The sequence below is a fragment of the Notolepis coatsorum genome, assembly GCF_963971535.1.
Source record: "Notolepis coatsorum genome assembly, chromosome: 4".
Classification (NCBI taxonomy): Eukaryota; Metazoa; Chordata; class Actinopteri; order Aulopiformes; family Paralepididae; genus Notolepis; species Notolepis coatsorum.
This window is the reverse complement of record NC_140168.1, coordinates 148,456,129-148,479,990: the sequence shown is the minus strand read 5'-3', so window position 1 is coordinate 148,479,990 and position 23,862 is coordinate 148,456,129. Positions and strand designations below refer to the sequence as shown.

Below are 23,862 nucleotides of genomic sequence, written 5' to 3'. Positions count from 1 at the left end.
TAGGTACTCTACTCTCGCTCCCAAATGTCTTGAATCAGAACAGGATCAATACATATAATGTTAGGTGGCCCTCATCCGTTGTCTTCTTCTATAGTCTGCTCGGGCCAGACTATACCACGGAGCCGCATAGGTTTCCTCATCGGCCGGTTTGACTATAGTATTTTTACCAGAAGTGCTGAGTTCAACATAGTCTGGTGGAAACGCACCTTATCGTCCATAATCATCATCCATATAATCTGTTTTGGCTTCTTCATAATATCCAATAGTTCGCTCTAGGCGATCGCCATTGTCGAACGTTAGATTGCTGTAGTTTGCTCAGTGATACCATGCCACTGCTGTGAGTGTCCTAGTGATCCCTAGTGATTTGGTTACTCTCAGCCCATACTGCCACCTGTCGGGATTCAATCGTCATTGCAGGTTCCAGCCACACTCACAATGGCCTGCGTGAGTGTTTAGAATAAGAAAATAGAAAAAAAGGAAAACGCTTGGATTTAAAAAACGAGATATTTCGTTTTTGGCTCTGAATGAGTTAAGTGTGGGGTCGCCAAAAAAGAATCTATTCCTGCTCCCATCCAAAACACTGGCCCTCCAGAGAGGCTTCCAGAGAGAGATACGAGATTCCGCTTTGGTCTATTTTGAAGCAATTTAGTTATTTCTGAGTGTGATTTTTGAAATACATGGCACATGCAAGTCATTATGAACAAACAACTGTGATGACAAAACCTGAGGCTAATGCATCTCATTTCTAGATAATAATTTTTTCAGCCCGTGTTACATTTTGGCTCATTGCACAACATGTGGAAATGTTTCAGCACCACGGATCTAATCTTTAGTGGAGTCGTGGTATCAGCTTTTGAACCTGAAACTGACCTCAAAACGAATGCCAGTCTCTTGCACTGGCACCCAGAAAAGTGGCAATTTTTAAACTTGAACTTTTAATAGTCAAGTCAAGTCAAGAGTTTTATTTGTCACGGCATACAAGTATACAATGAAATGCGGGGGGTCTTGCCTGCAACGATTGTGCATAGTTCAATAGTAATATATAATAAGAATCCAATAGAACGACATTGTGCAATAAAACAAGTAAACAAAGTAGGGCATATCGGATACATGATACAAATACATGAGTTATTTACAGAGCATGGTAGAACATGCTATGTCCTGTGGTAGTGCAATACACTGTTAGCTACGGATGAGGCACTGGGTCTTTTTCTTTTTTTTAAAACTTTGACCAGTCACCTGGTTCTTTTAGCGTTTATCGCTTTTTCTTCGCATTCATACTTGGTCAAGTTCGACCGACAGAAGCAGGCTGAAAGGGTTCAGATGGGGGGGAAAGACACTCTGGGAAAGGCACGGCTGCCGTCCGGGATTCGAACACGCTCAGCCCCAGATCCGCGCGAGCGCGGTTGTCCACGGCGCTGAAATAGCACTCGCGGTACGTGGTGAGCTACTGGAGCTCCCCAAGGCACTGGGTCTTTATGTACACTGCAATGCTATATTATACAATCTAAAGTTATACTATACTATTCTTAAAGTGACCTTTCCTTTTGTAAAGTGACCATAAGTGTGAGCGTGTGCAGCACGTGTGTTGTTGTGTGTGCTCCTGTGTGCTTGTGTGTGGAGAGTTCAGTGTTCAAGGCTCTGATGGCCTGGGGGAAGAAGCTGAGCCGAAGTCTCTGTCCTAGTTGCTGGTGTTCGCAGGCGTTTGCCTGACCGCAGCAGCTTGAACAGGTTGTTGTTGGGGTGGTGAGGGTCTTTCATTATTCTGCAGGCTCTGGATTTGCAGGGGTGGTAGTGCAATACCCGTGGTACGCTCGGCTGAGCGCACCACTCTCTGTAGGGCCTTCTTGTCCTGTGCCGTGCTGTTTCCATACCAGGCAGTGATGTTTCCAGTCAAGATGCTCTCTACAGCTCCGGAGTAGAAGGACTGGAGTATCTTCCCAGATACTCTGAACTTCCTTAACTGTCTCAGGTGGTAGAGGCGCTGCTTTGCCTTTTTTACGACTGAGTCTATGTGTGTTGTCCATGTCAGATCCTCTGAGATGTGGACCCCCAGGTACTTGAAGCTGCTCACCCTGTCCACGGTAGCCCCGTTTATCCTCAGTGGTGTGTGTGTCCCCTGCTGTCTTCTCCTAAAATACACGATCAGCTCCTTGGTGTTCAGGAGCAGGCTGTTGTCCTGGCACCAGCGTTCCAGTACCTCAACCTCCTCCCGGTAGGCCTTCTCGTCGTTGTCCGAGATCAGCCCCACCACCACTGTGTCGTCCGCAAACTGCACTATGGAGTTGGAGCTGAACTTGGCCACACAGTCATGTGTGTATAGTGAGTACAGCAGAGGGCTCAGAACACAGCCCTAGGGGGACCCGATGCTCAGGGTGATGGTGTTGGAGGTCTGACCCCCCACCCTGACCGCCTGGGGCTTTTCACTCAGAAAGTCCAGTATCCAGGCGCTCAGAGCGGAGCTCAGACCTAGCTCGATCAGCTTGTCCACCAGTCTTGTGGGGACTATGGTGTTGAACGCTGAGCTATAGTCAATGAACAACAGTCTCACATAGCCCCCCTTCTGGCGGTCTAGGTGAGAGAGGGTGCTGTGCAGTACTTGGGAGACCGCATCATCAGTGGACCTGTTTGGCCTGTATGCAAATTGCATAGGGTCCATATCACTGGGGAGGGAGGCACAAATGTGATCCTTGACAAGCCTCTCAAAACATTTCATGGCCACAGAGGTGAGTGAAAGAAACAGACTAAGTGTTGTGAAGGGCCAGATTAAACCGAATATATATATTTATTTATATATATATATTTAATTGTATTTGTATATTCTCTAATATTCCCTGATATCCCTTGTATATTCCTTGTACAATATGCATTGAATATCCATTCTAGCCTACTGAACATCCCATAATAGTCTCCATTCTACTATTGGTCGAGACCTTGGTGCCAGGCTGCCATACCCCCCAGACCCAGTTCAAACGTACCGCTCAACATGTACGAACAAGTCCTAGTTCCGCGTAGGAATCTGGCTACCGCACCACTAATGGTACTATTTGTTCATAGTGCGTATATATACTGCGCTACTAAAGTAGGACTTTCCTTTTTTAGTCCAGTTTCTTACCCTCCAATAGAGTGACAGACGTAAAGCCTCCCCGCGACGCCACGTGTGGGAGTAAGGCCAAGTTCGGCCTACCATCGGTATTGAGACATCGTGTATATTAATATTTGAATAGTCATATTTGGCACGATATCGTCGAGTTGGACGTAGTCTATTAAGCTAATAATAGGCTATTCATATGTAGTGCTTCGTGCGGTGAGAATACTATCGTAGTCAGTACCCCCATCGTTTCGGGTAGAACTGGCTGCTTATCCAGGGTGGCCGACCCCATGTGAGGCTGCACCCGAGGAGCCCCAGAGCCGACGAGCGAGTGGACCTGCATACCGGATTATTCTACCGACGACAGCCCGCCTTCCCAGGCACGGATTATGCTTTGTATACAGTGATTATTCTATGGATAAAGACCAACACTGCCGTGTGTTGGAAACCCCCCCCCCGGAGAGGACGACAGGTGAGGAGACGCTCTACACGACGAGGTCGCTTCACGTCTCTCCATCGTGGACCGGAGGAAGCCGGCCCACAGAGAGTCCAACTGCTTTCATCTGTGGATCGAGGATCGCTGAGGCACCGAGCCGCACAACCGTGGGTTCTCCCAGGATACCCTCGGCCAGACGGATACAGCCAGACTCTACCCCCCCCCCCCTTCTCCAGTTGTCTTACAAGCGACCGGAATTCCCCCCTAGTGTATCCAGTTCTATAATCATTGAAGTATCATTGCTATTATTCCTTAAATATTCCAGGTTGTATATTTACCGCCTGCGCCACCAGAGATTGGACGTTCTCTATTGATATACCAACGAATACTCATTTGCCATAAAAGTGCATCCTATTTCAAATCATAAATGTAATTAAGTGATTGCTCTACATACCTTTTGCTATGTATTAATTATTATTAAACACAGACTTTCGACTTGGTACATTTGTGTTGGATCGTTTCATCTACGTGGGAGTGTTTACCATAATTATTTATGCCTAGTACTGGGTGGCCAGAGTCTAAAGTACAAGAGGTAGTGGTAGTAAGTATCATATCTAACAATACAGTCAGGGAATTGTACCCCTCAGTTAAAATTGGTCCTTCGAGCCGGATGGTAATTAGTGTAATATTAATATAGTGTTATTAATATTGAAATGGCCTATGATGAACACTCCACGAAACGATCCTCCTAACCAACGCCCGCAGCGCGAACGACGGCTCCCTCAGTACTTAGAGGCTTACGCTGTCAGTCAACAACCTAGTCTTCTACTAACCGTAAACGCGGTAAAACTAGAAAGTAAAAGTATGTCTAACCCCAACGCCCAGACTACCCCGACCATAGAGGCCCCTACGGGTTCTAATGTAACTGACCAAGCTCACGGTGGGGACCAGTGGGAACCAGACATGACTTCACACCCCGCCAGTACTGAAGAAGTAGTCCCCGATGAGTCCCGGGAGGAATACAACGCTACCGAGAGAGAACTCGGCACGGAAGAAGACGGGGAGAGCACCGTGGAGATAGAGCTCCAAGGCTCCGCAAGGAGTACCCCGAGGGAAGGCTCCCCTATACAACCGCCTTCTCCCAGTGAGGCAGAGAGGACCCTACAGCAGGCCTTCCTCATCAGCCTGAACGCCGCTGCTGAACGCGACCGACTGCAGATCCAGCAGCGGAGCGAAGAAGAGCATATACGTCTAGAAATAAGACGCATTCAGATGGAAGAGAATGTGGCCCGAGACCGAGCAGACAGCCAGCGAGCAGCTGCTGGTGCTCTACGGGACGCAGAGCGCGACAGACAGCAAGCGCAACTAATAGAACAGCTGATCAGACGGACAACACCCTCTCCCTCCGCCAGAGGCTCCAGGAACTCGTCTAGACACACCTCCAGGGCGGCATCCCCTAGCCGAGTAAACAACCCTGAACTTGACCAACAGACGAGGTCTATACCCCCCACAGACCACCTCCCCCCACCGGTCCAAGCGAGACCTAGCAACCGGGAAGGAGCAGCATATCCTGTGGAGAGGCTAAACCAGAGACTACAAGCACTGGATGACCTAACTGAAGACGAAGAGGAAGAGGAGGAGAACCACGCCCGACGACAGCACAGTACTCTACCGGACCAGGAGGTCCGGTACAGCCCAGGCTATACTCCCGCGGAGCTGCGCTACAGACCCCCGACTCTATACACGGGTGAGCACGACGCACGACCCGCACCGAGGAACAGCACCTGGACAAGCGGGCCATGGTACACTGCCGGTACCAGCCCATACCAAGGAGCGGGAGGAGACTCGCCTAGGAGGCCTCTCCCCCAACGCTCGCCGATGTATCCACAGTCAGCGTCATACATTGGCACGCCTATGGTACCCGACTTCACCCAAGAGAACCGGGCCCAGTATACAGAACTCCGCATGTGTCTGGAGACCATGTTGGTGGATGTATTGGATGAACGCCATAAATACGCCGTCCTACTGAAGCACCTAAAGGTACCCCGCGCACATAATATAGCGCTCGCCTACGCGACTTCCACCACCCCATACACAGCAGCGCTGGTAGCATTGGACCAGAGGTATGGGCGCATATGGGATTACGTGATCCAGGAGATCCGACACATCGACCGCTTACCCCCAGCAATAGACAATCGAGCACTGGACGACCTGTCCATCAGAGTGCAGTCCCTGGTAGGGATGTTGGGAGCGCAGAGAGAGAAGGGGAGGCATGAACTTTACGCCAACTCAAATGTGGAAAGGATCTTGGAGAAGCTGCCGCCCGCTCGACAGGAGCGTTTTAGGCGGCAGAGAGACCACCGAGACCCGAATGGCCCCGAACCGAACCTCCTCGATCTAGCAGACTTCCTGGCGAGAGAAGTCAGCAGCCTACGGCTAGATACATTCGGACGGAGCACCCCTGGCTCCAGAGAAGGAACCAGACGACTAAATGATGGAAGAAGATCGGTGACTGTGATGCACCAATCGGAGTCAGTACCGAGCAGCAGGAGCCACAGTACCCCCTCCAGAACGGAGAAGTGGAAGATAGTGTGCCCCTACTGTGAGAAAGAACACTGGCTAGCGCAATGTGACTCCTTCCCCAAGCTGAACGCGGAGGAAGCAAGTCAATGGATAAAGTCCAACAAGCGCTGTTTTCGCTGTGCGCGCTCACACATGGCAGCCGAATGCCGCTTAAAGAAAAGGTGCACCAAGTGCGATGGAGCCCATCTGGACATACTTCACGACAGTAACAGACGGCGCCCTTCACCCGCACCATCCAGCAGCAAAGCGAGCGTCATGTACATCGATCCCGCCAGCAGCAGTGGAGCCCGAGTACTCCTAAAAGTAGTGCGTGTGACACTAAGCTACCAGAATAAAGTCCTGGACACTTACGCCGTCCTCGATGACGGGTCAGAGAAGACCCTTCTGCTCGCCTCCGCTGCGGCCCAGCTAGGGCTGCGGGGAAGCGAAACCCAAATGACAATTCGGACAATAAGACGAGATTTGAAGACGATAAAGGGCGAGAATGTCTCATTCTCTATCGCAGCAAGCGGCCAGCCTGAGCGACGGTACCAGATTACAGACGCTTTCACCAGCCAAGAAATAGGACTGTCGCGGTACACATACCCCGTCGCCAAGCTGATGGAGAAATATGCACATCTGCGCAAGTTACCGATCCCGCTCATAGACAATGCTATGCCGACCCTGTTGATAGGCTCCGACCATGCAGACCTCATTGTCCCGATAGACCGGGTTCATACCGGACCCCGAGGCTGTCCTGCAGCAGTCGAGACCCGTTTGGGATGGACACTCCAAGGCCCGCTCACCAAATCTCTCAACCGAAGTACAGCCACTAGATGTCTCCACTCCCGAGTCACAGAGGGAGAAACCGCACTCCTGCAACACGTAGAGCGGCTATGGACCTTGGAACAAATGCCCTGTAAGAACGGAAAGAAAGACATTCGCTCTAAAGATGACATTTACGCCATTCACCTCCTCGAGACAGGGACCAAGAGAGTCCCGGTCAACGGCGTGTTGAGATACGCCACGCCACTCCTGCGGCGAGAAGGAATGCCTACTTTCCACGCCAAGACAGACGCCACAGAACGGTACCTGCTGAACACGGAGCGGCGCTTAGCCAAGAACCCCGCCCAAGAGAGTGTATACCGCGCTGAGATTGAGAAGCTCATCACAGCGGGACACGTCACAAAGATGGACATTAAAGAGGCTGACCAGACCACTGAATCGTGGTACGTGCCTCACCACAAGGTCCATCACAACGGTAAAGACCGCATAGTATTTAACTGCAGCTACCAGATCGGATCCCAAAATCTGAATAAAGAGTTACTGCCCGGTCCCACACTCGGCCCCTCCCTACTCGGCGTTCTACTCCGCTTCCGCCAGGAAAAGGTGGCCATCAGCGGGGACATTAAAGGAATGTTCCTGCAGGTGAGATTAGTAGAGGAGGACAAGCCCCTGTTACGGTTCCTATGGAGAGAGAAGCCAGGAGATGAGCACCCAGCCATCTACCAATGGGAAGTCCTCCCCTTCGGAACGACGTGCAGCCCCTGCTGTGCTACATTTGCACTACAGAAACATGTAGCAGAGGACCCAGCAGCGGACGAAGAGGTCCGACACAGCGTAAAGAACAGCTTCTACGTAGACAACTGTCTACAAAGCCTTTCAACCCAGGAAGAAGCCGAGGCTCTCCTGATTAAACTCCGCGCCTCATTGATCAAAGGCGGCTTTGATCTCAGGCAGTGGGCCAGCAGCGATCCGCAAGTACTGCGCAGCCAGCAGCGAGACCTGGATGGCTACAATCCCGGGAGAAGCCCAGGAGATGACCCTGGGATTGGTGTGGCGATTCAAAACAGATTCGCTTCACTACAGACACAAGCCCCTGACTACGGAGCAGGGAAGGCCGGCGGCGGCGCCGACCACCAGACGGAGTGTGTACACAACACTCGCCCGACAATATGACCCGCTAGGATGTATTCTACCGTACACCACCAGGGCAAAAATGATTGTACGAGCATTGTGGGACAAGGACCAGGGCTGGGACGACCCCATTCCCGCACACCTTGCATCCACCTGGAGAGAGTGGGAGATGGAGCTCCACTCACTCCCAGGCGTTAATATGCGCCGAAGCTACTTCCCACCCACGGTGAGGCCAGAGACATGTAAAATGGACTTACACGTCTTCAGTGACGCCTCAGCGGTCGCATACGGATCAGTAGCCTACTTGCGGGCCCAAGAAGAGGGGGGAGAGACCTACACAGCATTTGTCCTCGCCCGCTCGAGAATAGCCCCACGCAAGCAACAATCTATCCCACGTCTAGAGCTCTGCAAAGCCCTAGCCGGAGCGCACCTAGCCACGCTCATCCAACGTGAGCTCACCATACCGGTGTCTAGAACAATCCTGTGGTCAGATTCCACGACAGTACTCGCCTGGATCAAATCGGACTCATGCAAGTACAAAGTCTTCGTGGGAGTCAGAGTCACCGAGATTCAAGACTTAACCGAAGAGTTAACCGGAGAAACAGAGTGGCGCTACGTTGATACAAAACAGAACCCAGCTGACGTCATCACCCGGGGAATGCCCCTAGATGACCTCACCCGTCGCAATGTCTACAGTGACGGCCCAGCATTCCTAAAGCTCCCGGAAGGAGAGTGGCCCACGCCTATCCCGAGGGAAGCAAGTCAAGAGGAGGCTGAGAATAAGAAACCTATGTTCTGTGGATTGAGCACTGTTATCTCCGCAGACCCCAACATAGATGATTGCACTACCATAGAGAGTGCACAACAAAGGACATTCCTACTGCACTACCTACCGTCTCTACAGACCCGCCAGAAGTGGGTAAAGGAGAGAGACAATTTGACAGAAGGAACAGTCGTCATGATTATTGATCAATCACTGCCCAGAGCTGTGTGGCCGGCCGGCCGCGTAAGCAAAGTGATCACCGGTGCCGACGGCAAGGTCCGAGCAGCTGAAGTGCTTGTCCAGGGGCGCACTTACACCCGTCCCGTGGCGAGGCTCATAGAACTGCCCCGACTCCCAGACACAATCGATGATGACCATGACCCTATAACCCTATGACTTTGTGAAGTTGACTGACCCCTACAGCAAACCCTTATGTGTAAATAGACAACGCGATTAATCTGTCTCTGCTTAACTGATTAGGTCTGGGACCAATCAGGGGGTGGCTGTTGTGAAGGGCCAGATTAAACCGAATATATATATTTATTTATATATATATATTTAATTGTATTTGTATATTCTCTAATATTCCCTGATATCCCTTGTATATTCCTTGTACAATATGCATTGAATATCCATTCTAGCCTACTGAACATCCCATAATAGTCTCCATTCTACTATTGGTCGAGACCTTGGTGCCAGGCTGCCATACCCCCCAGACCCAGTTCAAACATACCGCTCAACATGTACGAACAAGTCCTAGTTCCGCGTAGGAATCTGGCTACCGCACCACTAATGGTACTATTTGTTCATAGTGCGTATATATACTGCGCTACTAAAGTAGGACTTTCCTTTTTTAGTCCAGTTTCTTACCCTCCAATAGAGTGACAGACGTAAAGCCTCCCCGCGACGCCACGTGTGGGAGTAAGGCCAAGTTCGGCCTACCATCGGTATTGAGACATCGTGTATATTAATATTTGAATAGTCATATTTGGCACGATATCGTCGAGTTGGACGTAGTCTATTAAGCTAATAATAGGCTATTCATATGTAGTGCTTCGTGCGGTGAGAATACTATCGTAGTCAGTACCCCCATCGTTTCGGGTAGAACTGGCTGCTTATCCAGGGTGGCCGACCCCATGTGAGGCTGCACCCGAGGAGCCCCAGAGCCGACGAGCGAGTGGACCTGCATACCGGATTATTCTACCGACGACAGCCCGCCTTCCCAGGCACGGATTATGCTTTGTATACAGTGATTATTCTATGGATAAAGACCAACACTGCCGTGTGTTGGAAACCCCCCCCCCGGAGAGGACGACAGGTGAGGAGACGCTCTACACGACGAGGTCGCTTCACGTCTCTCCATCGTGGACCGGAGGAAGCCGGCCCACAGTCCAACTGCTTTCATCTGTGGATCGAGGATCGCTGAGGCACCGAGCCGCACAACCGTGGGTTCTCCCAGGATACCCTCGGCCAGACGGATACAGCCAGACTCTACCCCCCCCCCCCTTCTCCAGTTGTCTTACAAGCGACCGGAATTCCCCCCTAGTGTATCCAGTTCTATAATCATTGAAGTATCATTGCTATTATTCCTTAAATATTCCAGGTTGTATATTTACCGCCTGCGCCACCAGAGATTGGACGTTCTCTATTGATATACCAACGAATACTCATTTGCCATAAAAGTGCATCCTATTTCAAATCATAAATGTAATTAAGTGATTGCTCTACATACCTTTTGCTATGTATTAATTATTATTAAACGCAGACTTTCGACTTGGTACATTTGTGTTGGATCGTTTCATCTACGTGGGAGTGTTTACCATAATTATTTATGCCTAGTACTGGGTGGCCAGAGTCTAAAGTACAAGAGGTAGTGGTAGTAAGTATCATATCTAACAATACAGTCAGGGAATTGTACCCCTCAGTTACACTAAGAAATGACATAAACACCATGATCAGAACCGCAAAAAGAAATTTCATCAACGACAAAACTGAGGAAAACAAAAACAAACCCCGCGAACTTTGGAAATTACTCAATAATCAACTAGGCTGCAGTAAAAAACGTAAAACCAGATTCTCAAACATAAACATAAAGACGGACAACACGCTCATCACAGACAAGCTGGATGTAGCCAATTACTTAAACATCTTCTTCACAAACATAGCCACAACACTGGTAAACAAACTACCCTCCCACTCAGGGCATTATGGGGTAGAACACATAGTAGCATACTACAAAAACCTAGGGGTCCACAAAGACGACTTCAAACTTGAAATGGTAACAACCGATGAGGTACTCAAAAGATTGAGCGCCCTCCAACCTAACAAGGCCACTGGCCATGACAACATCCCCTCCAAATTCCTCAGAGACGCAGCAGCCGCCATCACCCCAGTCATCACACACATAATAAACCTCTCTATAAAACAGGGGCACGTCCCCAAGGACTTCAAAATTGCGAGAGTGACCCCTCTGCACAAAAAGGGCAGCAAATTAGACCCAGGCAACTACCGCCCTGTTTCTATTCTTACCTCCATCTCGAAAGTCATGGAGAAAATAGTCTACGAACAGGTCGAAAAGTACCTGGCGGAAAAAAAATCTAATCTACGAATTCCAATCTGGCTTCAGAACGTCCCACTCCACTGACACATGCCTCCTCTATTTGAACGACCACATCAAACAAGAGGTGGACGCGGGCAAATACTGCGGCATGGTCATGCTGGACCTACAAAAGGCCTTCGACACTGTCAATCACTCCATTCTGATGGACAAGCTAAAAGCAATTGGTTTGATAGCTTATCAGTGAGCTGGATGCAATCCTACCTGGAGGGGAGAGAATAGAGCCATATGAAATCCGCGTTCACGGAATCGCGGACGGAATCGCGGAATTGACCAATAAAAATGGAATCGACTGCAAAACGTGGAATATTGCAGAATTTGGCCTAATCTGGATTGAAATTCCGTTTTTGGGTGGAACGCTTGGTGCACACGCGACCGGGGAGGCGGACGCTAGAGCGGGTTACACACAACACAGGCAGTCTCCCAAGCGTCTCGCTGCTTCGGTGTTTACATCGTCAAGAAGCTAATAAATTCCCCAATAAGCCCTCAATTCAGAGCAGAGCAGTATCCTAATGACTTTTATGCCTCCGGCGCTAAGGTGTTTTGCTAATGCTGTCAACGTTCCGTGGACTGGAGCCACAAAAACACTTGCGACACTATTTAACGTTAGGACATGATCGCTTCTTGCTAAATCTAGTGCACCCATCCATTTGTTTAATGCAAACGAGTCATTATACACTGCCCTTTATAATCGAAATAAACTTAAATAGCTATGAAACGTTTTACAGTACATAGGACTATATATGGAAATGATAGCTTCTTGCTAAATCTGGTGCAATCCATTTGTTTAATGCAAACGATTGTCATTATACACTGTCCTTTATAAACGAAATAAACTAAACTAAAGGTGCCTAAATTATGCATTACTATATTTCATCACAATAAAATAAGATATAGCTAGGCTACTGACATTGTGATAATGTCAGTAGTAGCTAGCTGTATCTATTGTTTACACTTGAAATGTGTATTTTTATTTTGTCACAATATTATTTGAAAAGTATTGTGTAAAATGTAACTGTATTTCTGAGTTGCAGCACTTAAAAACATTAAATGGACTGTTATATCATATTCAATTGTAGACATTTATTCATTCCCACTTATTAGACACTATTTTTGATGGTAAAATGAGCATAAAAAGCAAAATACAGAATTCTGAAATATTAAAACGGAAAAAACGGAATTTGGGAAAAAATAAAATGGAATTTGGAAAATAATAAAACGGATTTCATATGGCTCTAGGAGAGAACAGATGGTAGAGGTAAACGGTACTCTACCCCCCCCCCCCCCCCTCACAGTGAGCTGTGGTGTTCCACAAGGAAGCATACTAGGACCGCTACTCTTCCTAATTTATGCAAATGACATGTCGTCAGCCTGTGACTGCAACTTGTTCCTGTTTGCGGACGACTCAGCCCTGCTGGTCTCTGACAAGAACAAGTTGCAGGTTGAAAAAACCCTCAGCTCGGAACTAGGCAAAATCTGCATATGGCTCGCTGATAACAAACTATCATTACACATGGGCAAAACAGAGTCCATTCTCTTCGGTTCAAATAACAAACTCAGCAAGACCGACGGCTTCTCAGTTACAGTGGGTGACAATATTGTCACAAGGAAAGACGAAATGACCTACCTGGGTTCCATCCTAGAGGCAAATCTTTCCTGTGACAAATATGAATAAGCATATGAATATGCTTTATTTAGGACCAACCAAAGATATTATGAACAAGGGGAGAGAGCGGGTAAAATACTAGCGAATCGGGTTAAACAAATGCAAAACCAAAATATTATATCCTCAATTCATAATAAGGATGACAAAATTATTACAGACAAAAAGGAAATTAATAATGTTATAAAGTTCTCCAGTAATCCATTTCCTCATTGACGCCAATTCATTCCATGTATTTTTCACTTCCTGTTTTTGCTCATACATTTTCACCTAGATCCCTGATTCATTGGAAAGCTACACTCATAGGCTACAACCCTGTCCAATAATTTTTGCAATCGGCGAATGATTGACAGTTCCAGAGCCTCGGGAGTCAGGGGTGGTAATCTTAACTCCCTTCCTTACAATACTTACTTACTTACTTACTTACTTACTTACTTACTTACTTACTTACTTACTTACTTACTTACTTACTTACTTACTTACTTACTTACTTACTTACTTACTTACTTACTTACTTACTTACTTACTTACTTACTTACATACTCCCTCCCTTACTTGCATACTAATTAACCCTCTCCCTTACAATACTGACAATACTGACATGGACAACACACATAGACTCAGTCGTAAAAAAGGCGAAGCAGCGCCTCTACCACCTGAGACAGTTAACCTCTATCTGCCAGGGATTATTCTGATCATATACCCCTCTCTGCCACATTGATGATCAAATACAGTTTGATAGCGATCGGCGCCAGATAAAAAAATTCAAATGTACGTGCTTCTAGAAGTTACTACTCATCATCTGATGTTGACCGGATGGGGGGTCGTTTATAATTCCGTGGCCAATTCATGATAGATGATTCATGTAGTGTGGGTGATATGATCATCAGAGCAGTGTATCGAACACGGTAATAATAAACGCTGAAACTTACCCCAGTCTCCTCGGGCCGTTGAGCGATCAGCTTGGAGTAGAAAGTTTTCTATTATGGGATGTTGATCTAGATGAACCATTTCCAGGTTGTATAATACTATATACGTCCAAATAACGTTGTTTATTGAGTTAGGGCGAGCGATTGATTATCCAGTGTGTCGAGATGGAGCCCCGGGAGCTATAGCGAGTGGCCGGACCGAATTTGGATGAGCACCACTTTCGGTTTCCGGTTTGCTGTTTGGGCGATCCGCCGATCGGCCACCAGATGGCGCTCTTGAACCGTTGGAGAGTTGAGAGGAGATCAACAGGAGATCTCAAGTCTCCGCGGGTGAAATATGATTGCCATCACAGATTTTTGAAATATTGATCTCAATGACGTGTTACGGCGTCATTGGCAGATTACGCATGGCGGAGAATGACGTGTTAACTCGTCCTTGGCGATTAAAGGGTTAAGGAAGTTCAGAGTATCTGGGAAGATACTCCAGTCCTTCTACTCCGGAGCTGTTGAGAGCATCTTGACTGGAAACATCACTGCCTGGTATGGCAACAGCACGGCACAGGACAAGAAGGCCCTACAGAGAGTGGTGCGCTCAGCCGAGCGTACCATGGGTATTGCACTACCAACCCTGCAGGTCCTATCGGGGTTTCCGTTAGCCGGTAATTACCGGTATTTGACCGGCAAAATCTGTTGAAGTCCGACATATTTAATCTCTCCGGTCTTAATGTCCGGTGAAAATAATTCCCTCTAAGCACAATTTGATTATTTGAATTGTATTAAAATAGGCTAAAATTAAATAGCCTATGCGATGAACGAAACAATCATTACATTTGTTTCATCGTTGCTTCACCAAGCAGGTCTAATAATGACAACGCTGTTGTCAGCGGGAGCTTGCTGCTAGATTTGCGACTGCATGCAGCTGCAGAGCCGCAGCTGCACACCAGCTGTGCCGGCACAGTGCAATACTCCAATTCAGCCATTGGCAATTCAGCTGTTGGGTGGGGGGCGCTGCTGAGCGGTCCCCAGATAGAGCCTGAAAACAGCTGAATCTGCTGCTCTGCAGCGGCATACTCTCGCAAATAAGTCGTTGGGAGGTGGAGAGAGTCATCACGCAAACCCACGATAATGTTGCCGACTCTCTCTGCCAAATTTCTCAGTTCTTCGCTTGATATAATTAATACAAATGTCCAATATAACGGAATTCGTTAGCTCATAAAAATGTGATTATAACAGACTGCTGTTTATTAATGTCAGGCGACTGCCCACAGACACCTATTTGATTTAAAGTCGGCAGCAGCACGGAGTCTCTGGACTTATTTTATTTGGAATATAATGACTGTATACGCAAAAGTAGCCTAGTTTTAAGTTAAAATATTATAAATCTACATGCCTTGAGGATGTCATTCTTTATATAGCCTGCCTATCAATTGTTTTTAAGCTCAATAAACTCTGACCGGAATTTCTCTCATTTGACCGGTAGATTTAAATCTACCGGACCCTGAGACCGGCAAAAAAAAAATGGAAAACCCTGGGTCCTATACAACAAGAGGTGCAAATCCAGAGCCTGCAGGATAATGAAAGACCCTCACCACCCCAACAACAGCCTGTTCACGCTGCTCCGGTCAGGCAAACGCCTGCGAGCACCAGTAACGAGGACAGAGAGACTTAGGCTCAGCTTCTTCCCCCAGGCCATCAGAGCCTTGAACACTGAACTCTCCACGCACAAGGACACATGAGCACACACACAACACACACACTGTACACGCTCACACACTAGCAGCCACTTTAACATGAGCACACACTCACTCATGCTGCACACGCTCACACTATGGACACTTTACAGAAGGAAAGATCACTTTAAGAATAGTATAGCTTGAGATCGTATAATATAGCATTGTATAGCAGTGTACATAAAGACCCAATGCCTCATCCGTAGCTAACAGTGTACTGCACTGCCACAGGACCTAGCATGTCCTACCATGCTCTGTAAATAGCTCATGTACAGATACCGATATGCCTACTTTGTTTACTTGTTTATTGCACTATGTCGCTCTATTGGTTGGACTCTTATTATTATTACTTGTACTATTGCACATCGTTGCGGGCGAGACCCCCTGCATTTCACTGTATACCTTTATGCCGTGACAAATAAAACTCTTGTATCTTGTACTTACTTACTTACTTACTTACTTACTTACTTACTTACTTACTTACTTACTTACTTACTTACTTACTTACTTACTTACTTACTTACTTTACTTACTTACTTACTTACTTACTTACTTACTTACTTACTTACTTACTTACTTACTTACTTACTTACTTACTTACTTACTTACTTTCTTACTCACTCCCTTACTTACATACTTACTTTCTTACTCCCTCCCTCCCTCCCTCCCTCCCTCCCTCCCTCCCTCCCTCCCTCCCTCACTCACTGACTCCTCCTCCTCTTCCAGCGGAGCGTGTGAAGAAGGGCTTTGACTTCCAGTGGCCGCAGCCCGACAAGCCCATGTTCTTCTACGTCACCCAGGGTCAGGAGGAGATCGCCAGCTCCGGCACCTCCTACCTCAACAGGTCTGTCACTCATCCTCCTGGTGCTGTCTGACTGTCTATATATATTTTTTTTATTATTGCAATTTTTTTTTAATTAAAAGTCAGTACTCAACACATAATGCATAATGAAACTAACAGTCAAGGTGGTTAAAATTACATGCAAGTACAGAAACAAGATAAAAAAAAACTTCTATAATAACATTTTAACCGTATACAGTGTATATCCAGCGAAATTAACAATTATATAAATGTTTATATAGGACATACCCCTAATACCTATTTTCTAAAACCCTACACACATATGCTCCAGCTCAAACCCCCCCCTCCCGGACCCCTCCTTGGATAGTACCTCCATTATCCCTCACTCCTAACCAGACACTACCATTATAAGCTAGCTTTTATTCTCTCCACCACTTCTACCCACATTGACATTTTGGATTCGTTGAGACCCAGAATTCTTGCTGTAGATATTTCTTGATATATCACATCGAGATATGTAAGAGACCAAACTTTCCGGCAAATTTTTTCCGGTTGAAACCAGCGTGATGCGATCAGTTTTTTAGCTACTGTGATACCCGATAAGACCAATCTCTTTAGCTGTGGATTTACTGCAAACTCAAAAACATCATTTAAAAGCAATACAGAGGGGTGTACTGGTATATTCCAAGATACGAGTTTTGATAATTGATGGGTCACATCTTTCCAGAATGCCTTAACTGGTGGGCAGTCCCAATACATGTGCATAAATGTCCCTTCGTCTCCATTTGTACATTGGGAGCATTTTGAGTCCTGTTTCAGGCCCATTCTGTTCAGTCTTATAGGAGTCAAGTATGTCCTGTGAATATAGTTAAGATTGATTTGTTGATGGTCCGGGTTCCTTGATGTAAGACGGACATTTGCCCATGCTTCTTGCCAATCAAAGCCACTTTCCAGGTCTGGAATATCCCTCCTCCAGACAGTGTCTAGTTGAAGGGTTTCATACGAGGACGTTAGTAATTGATAATAAAAACCTGATACAAAACCTCCCAATGTTTCTCTTTCATAGAAAAATTTGTGGTATCTGTGGTGTTCAACTGGTATGTGTAATGGAACACCGTGAGACCTCAAACATAGGCGTAACTGTATGTAAAAAAGCCATGTGGACTCTGTGAGGTTAAACTTTGTGCATATTTCTCCATAACTACAGAAGCCCTGGTTATTAAAAATATCCCCTAATGAGTGTATGCCTTGCTCTTCCCATATAGGGAATCTTATAGGACGTTTTCCCATTAAGAGTGCATTGTTATTGAATATGGGAGTGTGATTATGCCATTTTTGAGGGTTATGATATTTTTTTTGTGTTTCCCGCCATGTTCTGATTGCATGGGTAATTATGGGGCCAAATTTCCGCTCACAGTGCTTGATTGAAAGTTTAGTGTGTGCTATGTCCTTCAGTCTCTGTGGGGCTACTATGTTTTCTTCCAATTCTCTTCAAGATACCAAAGCCTGGGGATCAAACCATATTGTCAATGGTCTTAATGTGAAAGCCTTAAAATATTGTAAAAAATCTGGAACTGCCATGCCACCGTCTGCTTTATTTCTCTGTGCGGTGGATCTTTTTATGCGAGGTGGTTTGTTATTCCAAATAAATTTGTATGTGGAGGAGTGTAATCTTTTCCAGTAGCCCTCTGGAGGGGGTAACGGTAGCATTGAGCTGATGAAGTTGATTCTTGGTAATACATCCATCTTAACTAGGGATGCTCGATATTGGCTTTTTTACCGATACCGATATTCCGATATTGTCCAACTCTTAATTTCCGATACCGATACGATACCGATATCAACCGATACCGATATATGCAGGGTTTCCCCCCAAAAAAACGGAATAATTTCAGGTAACTAATAATTTCACTGGATGCATTCAAAAGGCTTTCTAAATGTAAGCATTATCTGTGCAAAATATGATAATTAAAAAAGTTAAAATTAACATACAAGTTGTTGAATTAAACCAACATGCATACTTTTGACAATAAATAAAATAAGAATTGGTTCTTACTTGCTTGCCTGGGTAAATAAAGGTTACATTTTTTTTTTTTTTTTTTTTTTACCGATACCGATATTTTCCGATATCACATTTTACTGCCGATATCGGCCGATAATATCGGTCGGCCGATAATATCGGACATCCCTAATCTTAACTATTGATACCCTTGCCTGTACTGAGTTTTTAAGTTTTGCCCACCTGTCCAGGTCGTCTTTGATTTTGTTCTGTATTTTTGTGTAATTGTGCTTCACCGTTTGTCTTATGGTGGGAAATATTTCCACACCCAAGCATCTAAAATGTTTAACCATGGGTATCGCACCTGGGAGGGTTGTGTCTTTTTTTGCATGGATGTTAAGAGGAAGGAAAGCCGACTTCGGCCAATTTATTTTAAATCCCGATAAATCACCAAAGTTCTCTATCAACTTGAGTAGATGCGGCAATGTGGTGTTGGGGTTTTGCATGAACAATATTACGTCGTCCGCATATAAACTAATTTTATGTTGTGTGCCCTTGATTACGATTGGTTCTATGTATTGGGATTGTCTTATATATTGTGCTAAAGGCTCTAATGATAGATCGAATAGTCCGGGACTAAGAGGGCAACCCTGTCTGGCTGAGCGTGATACCGGAAAGATTTCGGAGATGAATGTGCCTGTTGTAATCATGGCCGATGGGTCCTTGTATAGTACTTTAATCATATCAATGAATCCTTTTCCTAACCCCATCCTTTCTAATACTGCCCATAGAAACGACCATTCCAGCCTGTCAAATGCTTTCATAGCATCCAGGGATAGCATCGCCTTAGGTGTGGTGTCCTCTTTGTCTGCATCTAGTACGTGCAGTATTCGCCTTATGTTATCATTGATCAGGCGACCTCTTATGAAGCCAGTTTGGTCCGGATGAACTAAAGACGTCATATGCTTTTGCAATCTGATGGCTAAAATCTTAGAGTACAGTTTGACATCGGTTCCGAGGAGGCTTAAAGGTCTGTAACTACCGCACTCGGTGGGGTCTTTGTCTTTTTTGAGAAGGACTGAAATGAGTGCGATATTGTGGTGTTTATGGAAGCTCCCCTCCTTGACTGAGTATAAGATCATATTTAGTAATAAGGGTCCAAATATGTCCCAACAAGAAAGGTACATTTCTGATGGGATACCGTCTCTTCCCGGAGCCTTACCGTTTTTCATTCCGGATATGGCCTTCTTGAGTTCTTCTAATGTGATCGTGCTTCTAACTGTTTAGCGTCGTCCTCCGAAAGTTTAGGGAGAATAATTTGATTAAGATATGTGTCCAATTTGTTTTGATCAAAGGTCGTTTCTGAATTATACAAGTCGGAGTAGAATTCTTTGAATGTATCGTTTATTATTTTGGGGTCTGTTACAAGTACTTGTTGTTTTCTAATGGCAGTTATATCTGCACATTTTGCATTAATTCTTAATCGCATGGCTAATAGGTGACTAGGTTTAGAACCTTGGAAATACTGCTGTTGTCTTGTGCTGCGTATTTGCATTTCCGATTTTTGTCTGTATATTGCATTGATCTCTGTCTTTAGAATGTTAACTTGATTTTCTAGTCTAGTAGAGTTGTTGTATTTTAAAGAATTAAATAACGTTGAGTAAAGCGTTTCCATTTCAGACAGTTTTGTGCATTGATTTTTGCGCAATATGGAGGAAAATCTATCCGTGAAATCCTTGATCATACCCTTTACCGACATCCATAATATTCTGGGGTCTTGCACCGCGTTTGCATTATCCCGTAGGAATACTGTGAGAGCTTCTTTGAGTTGTGTAATGAATTCCTTGTTGTTAAGCAGCATAGTATTAAAACGCCATCTTGGGGCCCGGGAAGATAGTATACCAAATGTTGCTTTTAGGATTAAATAACAGTGATCTGAAAGCGCATTGGGTATCATTTCCACTTCATATTTATCAAATAGTCTCGGGGATGCAAAGACGTAATCAATTCTGGATAATGTGTTGTGTCTCGCCGATCGTCAGGAGTACTTTCGGGTCGTGGGATTAAGTAACCGCCATAAATCATTTACCCCTGTAGTCTTTGACCAATCTTTTAATGCTTTAGATGAATTTTTTTGTTCGCTGGAAAAGGCAAGGTAAGATTTGTCCATCCTTGGATTCCAAATGGCATTAAAATCCGCACCTATTATATATGAGTACTCGGGATGGTTTAACATTTCCACGGTTAGTGAAGTGAAGAAACCCACTTCGTACAAATTTGGGGCATATACCGCTGCCAACGCTATTTTCCTGTTATTATGTACAATCCTAGCTATAGTTATACGCCCCTCAGCATCCGACCATACCCCTTTTAATTCGATATTTAATTTACGTCTGACGACTATGGCTACACCTCGAGTTCTCGTACCAAAAGAAGAATGACTAATATTATGGTATATGTTATCCGCTAACGTATCTATGTCTTCCTCTAAAATGTGCGTTTCGCTTAGTAGAGCCACGTCCACATGTTCTTTTTTCATCAGTGTGAGCACGCTTTTGCGTTTGTGTTGTTTGTTTATCCCACCGGTGTTCCATATCATTATATTCAAACTAGCCATAATCTATGCATGTTTTTGTGTAGTTTTTGGTAATGCTTCTGGAGTGCGAAGCAACAATAGATGTACATCCAATTAATGAGGTCCCGTTGAGAGCCGAGCTTAAAAACATATATATATATACAAATAAAAATCCCATATTTTCCCCTCGCCCAGAGAGTCGTACAGGCCTGTGTTCCAAAAACACATCCTCCGCGTATGACTTTCTCCCTTAGTCCACCGGATTGCCCAAACTGAGCATTGTAATCCTAATCTTCCTATGCTAATTGCCATAGGATCTAACATTTTCATTCTAATACAATAGAATGTCGCTTTTGGTCTTGCACCTTCCCTTACTGTAATGAAATATTGTGAAAAATGAAAAAAAAAAAAAGAGAATAAACTTTCATTGACATATTCATTTGAACCCTCTACTAACATGTAGGAAAGTCAGGAAAAAGGAAAAGATTGTAGAGAAATATTGACACCTTAATGTGAAGAACAATGGAAAAGAACAATGTAAGTTAAAAGATAGAGATAAAAAATAGAATAATAAAAAAAAAAGATATAGATAAGGAATGAGAGATAGAATAATACTCAACGTGGAGAAGCCACTAGAACCGAATTAAGTGATTAGATAAAATAGAAAAGCAGAGCCTTTTAGAGCTTCAATGTGCAGTCTCTTCATCAGTGGAGTGATTACTTAAATTGTTAGAATAACCTTGTTGTGTTCATACGTTTAGGTGTGGTTGATTTTTAAAGTATTATTAAGGACTGATTGAACTTCAGTCAATTGATTATCTGCTATGTTTATACACACCGGATGTTTAATGTTAGAGTTGCAGGCCTTCGTTGTCATGGTGCATTATATTCTAGAAGGTTGTAGAATACACTAGTACCAATAGACTGTTGTTATGTTCCAGAATGATCTAAGAGACCCAGGGCAGTCGAGCGATAAACCCAGAATATTCCAGATTGATCTTATTGCCAATGATATGTTCTTGTCTCCCCGGAGACCAGAGTCTGAAATTATAATGTATTACGGATCGTATTATACACAGTACGCATTGGTATAGACGGCCTGCATATCATCTGCTACCTTGATGAACACAATAAAAGTCATTCTAATACTGATATACACTGAGAAAGAGGGAGATGAATCGGCTTATCTGTTTTCAGACAATGTCGTTCTGACTTGGGGTATCTGCTCCATATCGATTCCAATAATCCTCAGCCTCTTTAGGTGTGCGTAATCCAATCCTGCGGCCGTCCCTGTTCACGATCGATAACAGCGCCGGGTATATTAGCCTTGGCCTGTGGCCAGACTTGAACAATTTTTGCATCACCGCTCCTTGTATGGTAGAAGTCGAGCGATGGCTTCTTTGCTTAGATCTTCGTAGATAAATATTGAATGATCACCATGTTTCAGCTTCCCACGTTGGATGCGAGCAATTTTGATGATGTCATCTCTTATTGATGTCTTCCGCAGAGTAACAATGATGACTCTTGGCCCGTTGTTTCTTTGATCCCGAGAACCGATTCTGTAAACTTGGTCCACTTTCGGCACTGTGTTTGGACTGACTGTCTGTTTCTGATGACATGATCGTCTTTCTTTTTAGACTATATAAATAACATATTCATCCTTAACCCTTTCACTACCACACTACAGACGGGTAACCTTTCACTACCACACTACAGACGGTTAACCTTTCACTACCACACTACAGAGGGTTAACCTTTGGTAGTGAAAGGGTTAACCCTTTGTCGTGTGGCAGTGAAAGGGTTAACCATCTGTAATGTGGCAGTGAAAGGGTTAACCTTCTGTAGTTTGGTAGTGAATGGTTAACCTTCTGTAGTGTGGTAGTGAAAGGTTAACCTTCTGTAGTGTGGTAGTGAAAGGTTAACCTTCTGTAGTGTGGTAGTGAAAGGTTAACCTTCTGTAGTGGTAGTGAAAGGGTTAACCTTCTGTAGTGTGGTAGTGAAAAGTTAACCTTCTGTAGTGTGGTACTGAAAGGTTAACCTTCTGTAGTGTGGTAGTGAAAGGTTAACCTTCTGTAGTGGTAGTGAAAGGGTTAACCTTCTGTAGTGTGGTAGTGAAAGGGTTAACCATCTGTAGTGTGGTAGTGAAAGGTAAATCGTCTGTAGTGTGGTAGTGAAAGGGTTAAGCATTTGTTGTGTGGCAGTGAAAGGGTTAACCATTTGGTAGTGTGGTAGTGAAAGGGTTAACGTTCTGTAGTGTGGTAGTGAAAGGGTTAATGTTCTGTAGTGTGGTAGTGACAGGGTTAATGACACATTCTCCATGATTTAACCCTGCGTTGTCCAGAACGGAGGCGTCCAACGTGGAGAAGATCACCACCCGGCTGCTGAAGGCCGGGGCGAAGCCGGACCAGATCGGCATCATCACCCCCTACGAGGGTCAGAGGTCGTACCTGGTGCAGTACATGCAGTTCAGCGGCTCCCTGCATACCAAGCTCTATCAGGTAGGTCACCCCCTATCGCCTACTTTGATTTGAAAGATCTAGACCTCTTGAGCCCTAGCCATATTTTCTGAAAATCCGCCTAAAAATACATAACTAAGTAAATGGAAGGTTGCTCCATTTGCATGTTCTTGGTATCTAGGGACATCTATGGATCAGTTCAGAAAGGGCTGATGATTTACAGTGGGTTTTGTAGATACAGTACTGAATTTTGCCATCTGGACACATGCAATTTGAAATATGAATATAGAATATAGAATATCAGGCCTATAAATGACCTTAT

The 23,862-nt window shown here is 45.2% G+C and overlaps 1 protein-coding gene across 1 annotated transcript in view; it reads left to right on the top strand.

Annotated features, from left to right (window-relative positions):
- Window positions 1-23,862, top strand: part of LOC311226728 (regulator of nonsense transcripts 1) — a gene marked incomplete at its 3' end in the record, with an annotated part of 278,920 nt that overhangs the window by 211,005 nt on the left and 44,053 nt on the right. The window contains exons 16-17 of the mRNA XM_084312138.1: window positions 16,435-16,552; window positions 23,426-23,582. Coding sequence (XP_084168264.1) covers window positions 16,435-16,552; window positions 23,426-23,582 — 275 coding nt within the window. The remainder of the gene's footprint in view (window positions 1-16,434; window positions 16,553-23,425; window positions 23,583-23,862) is intronic.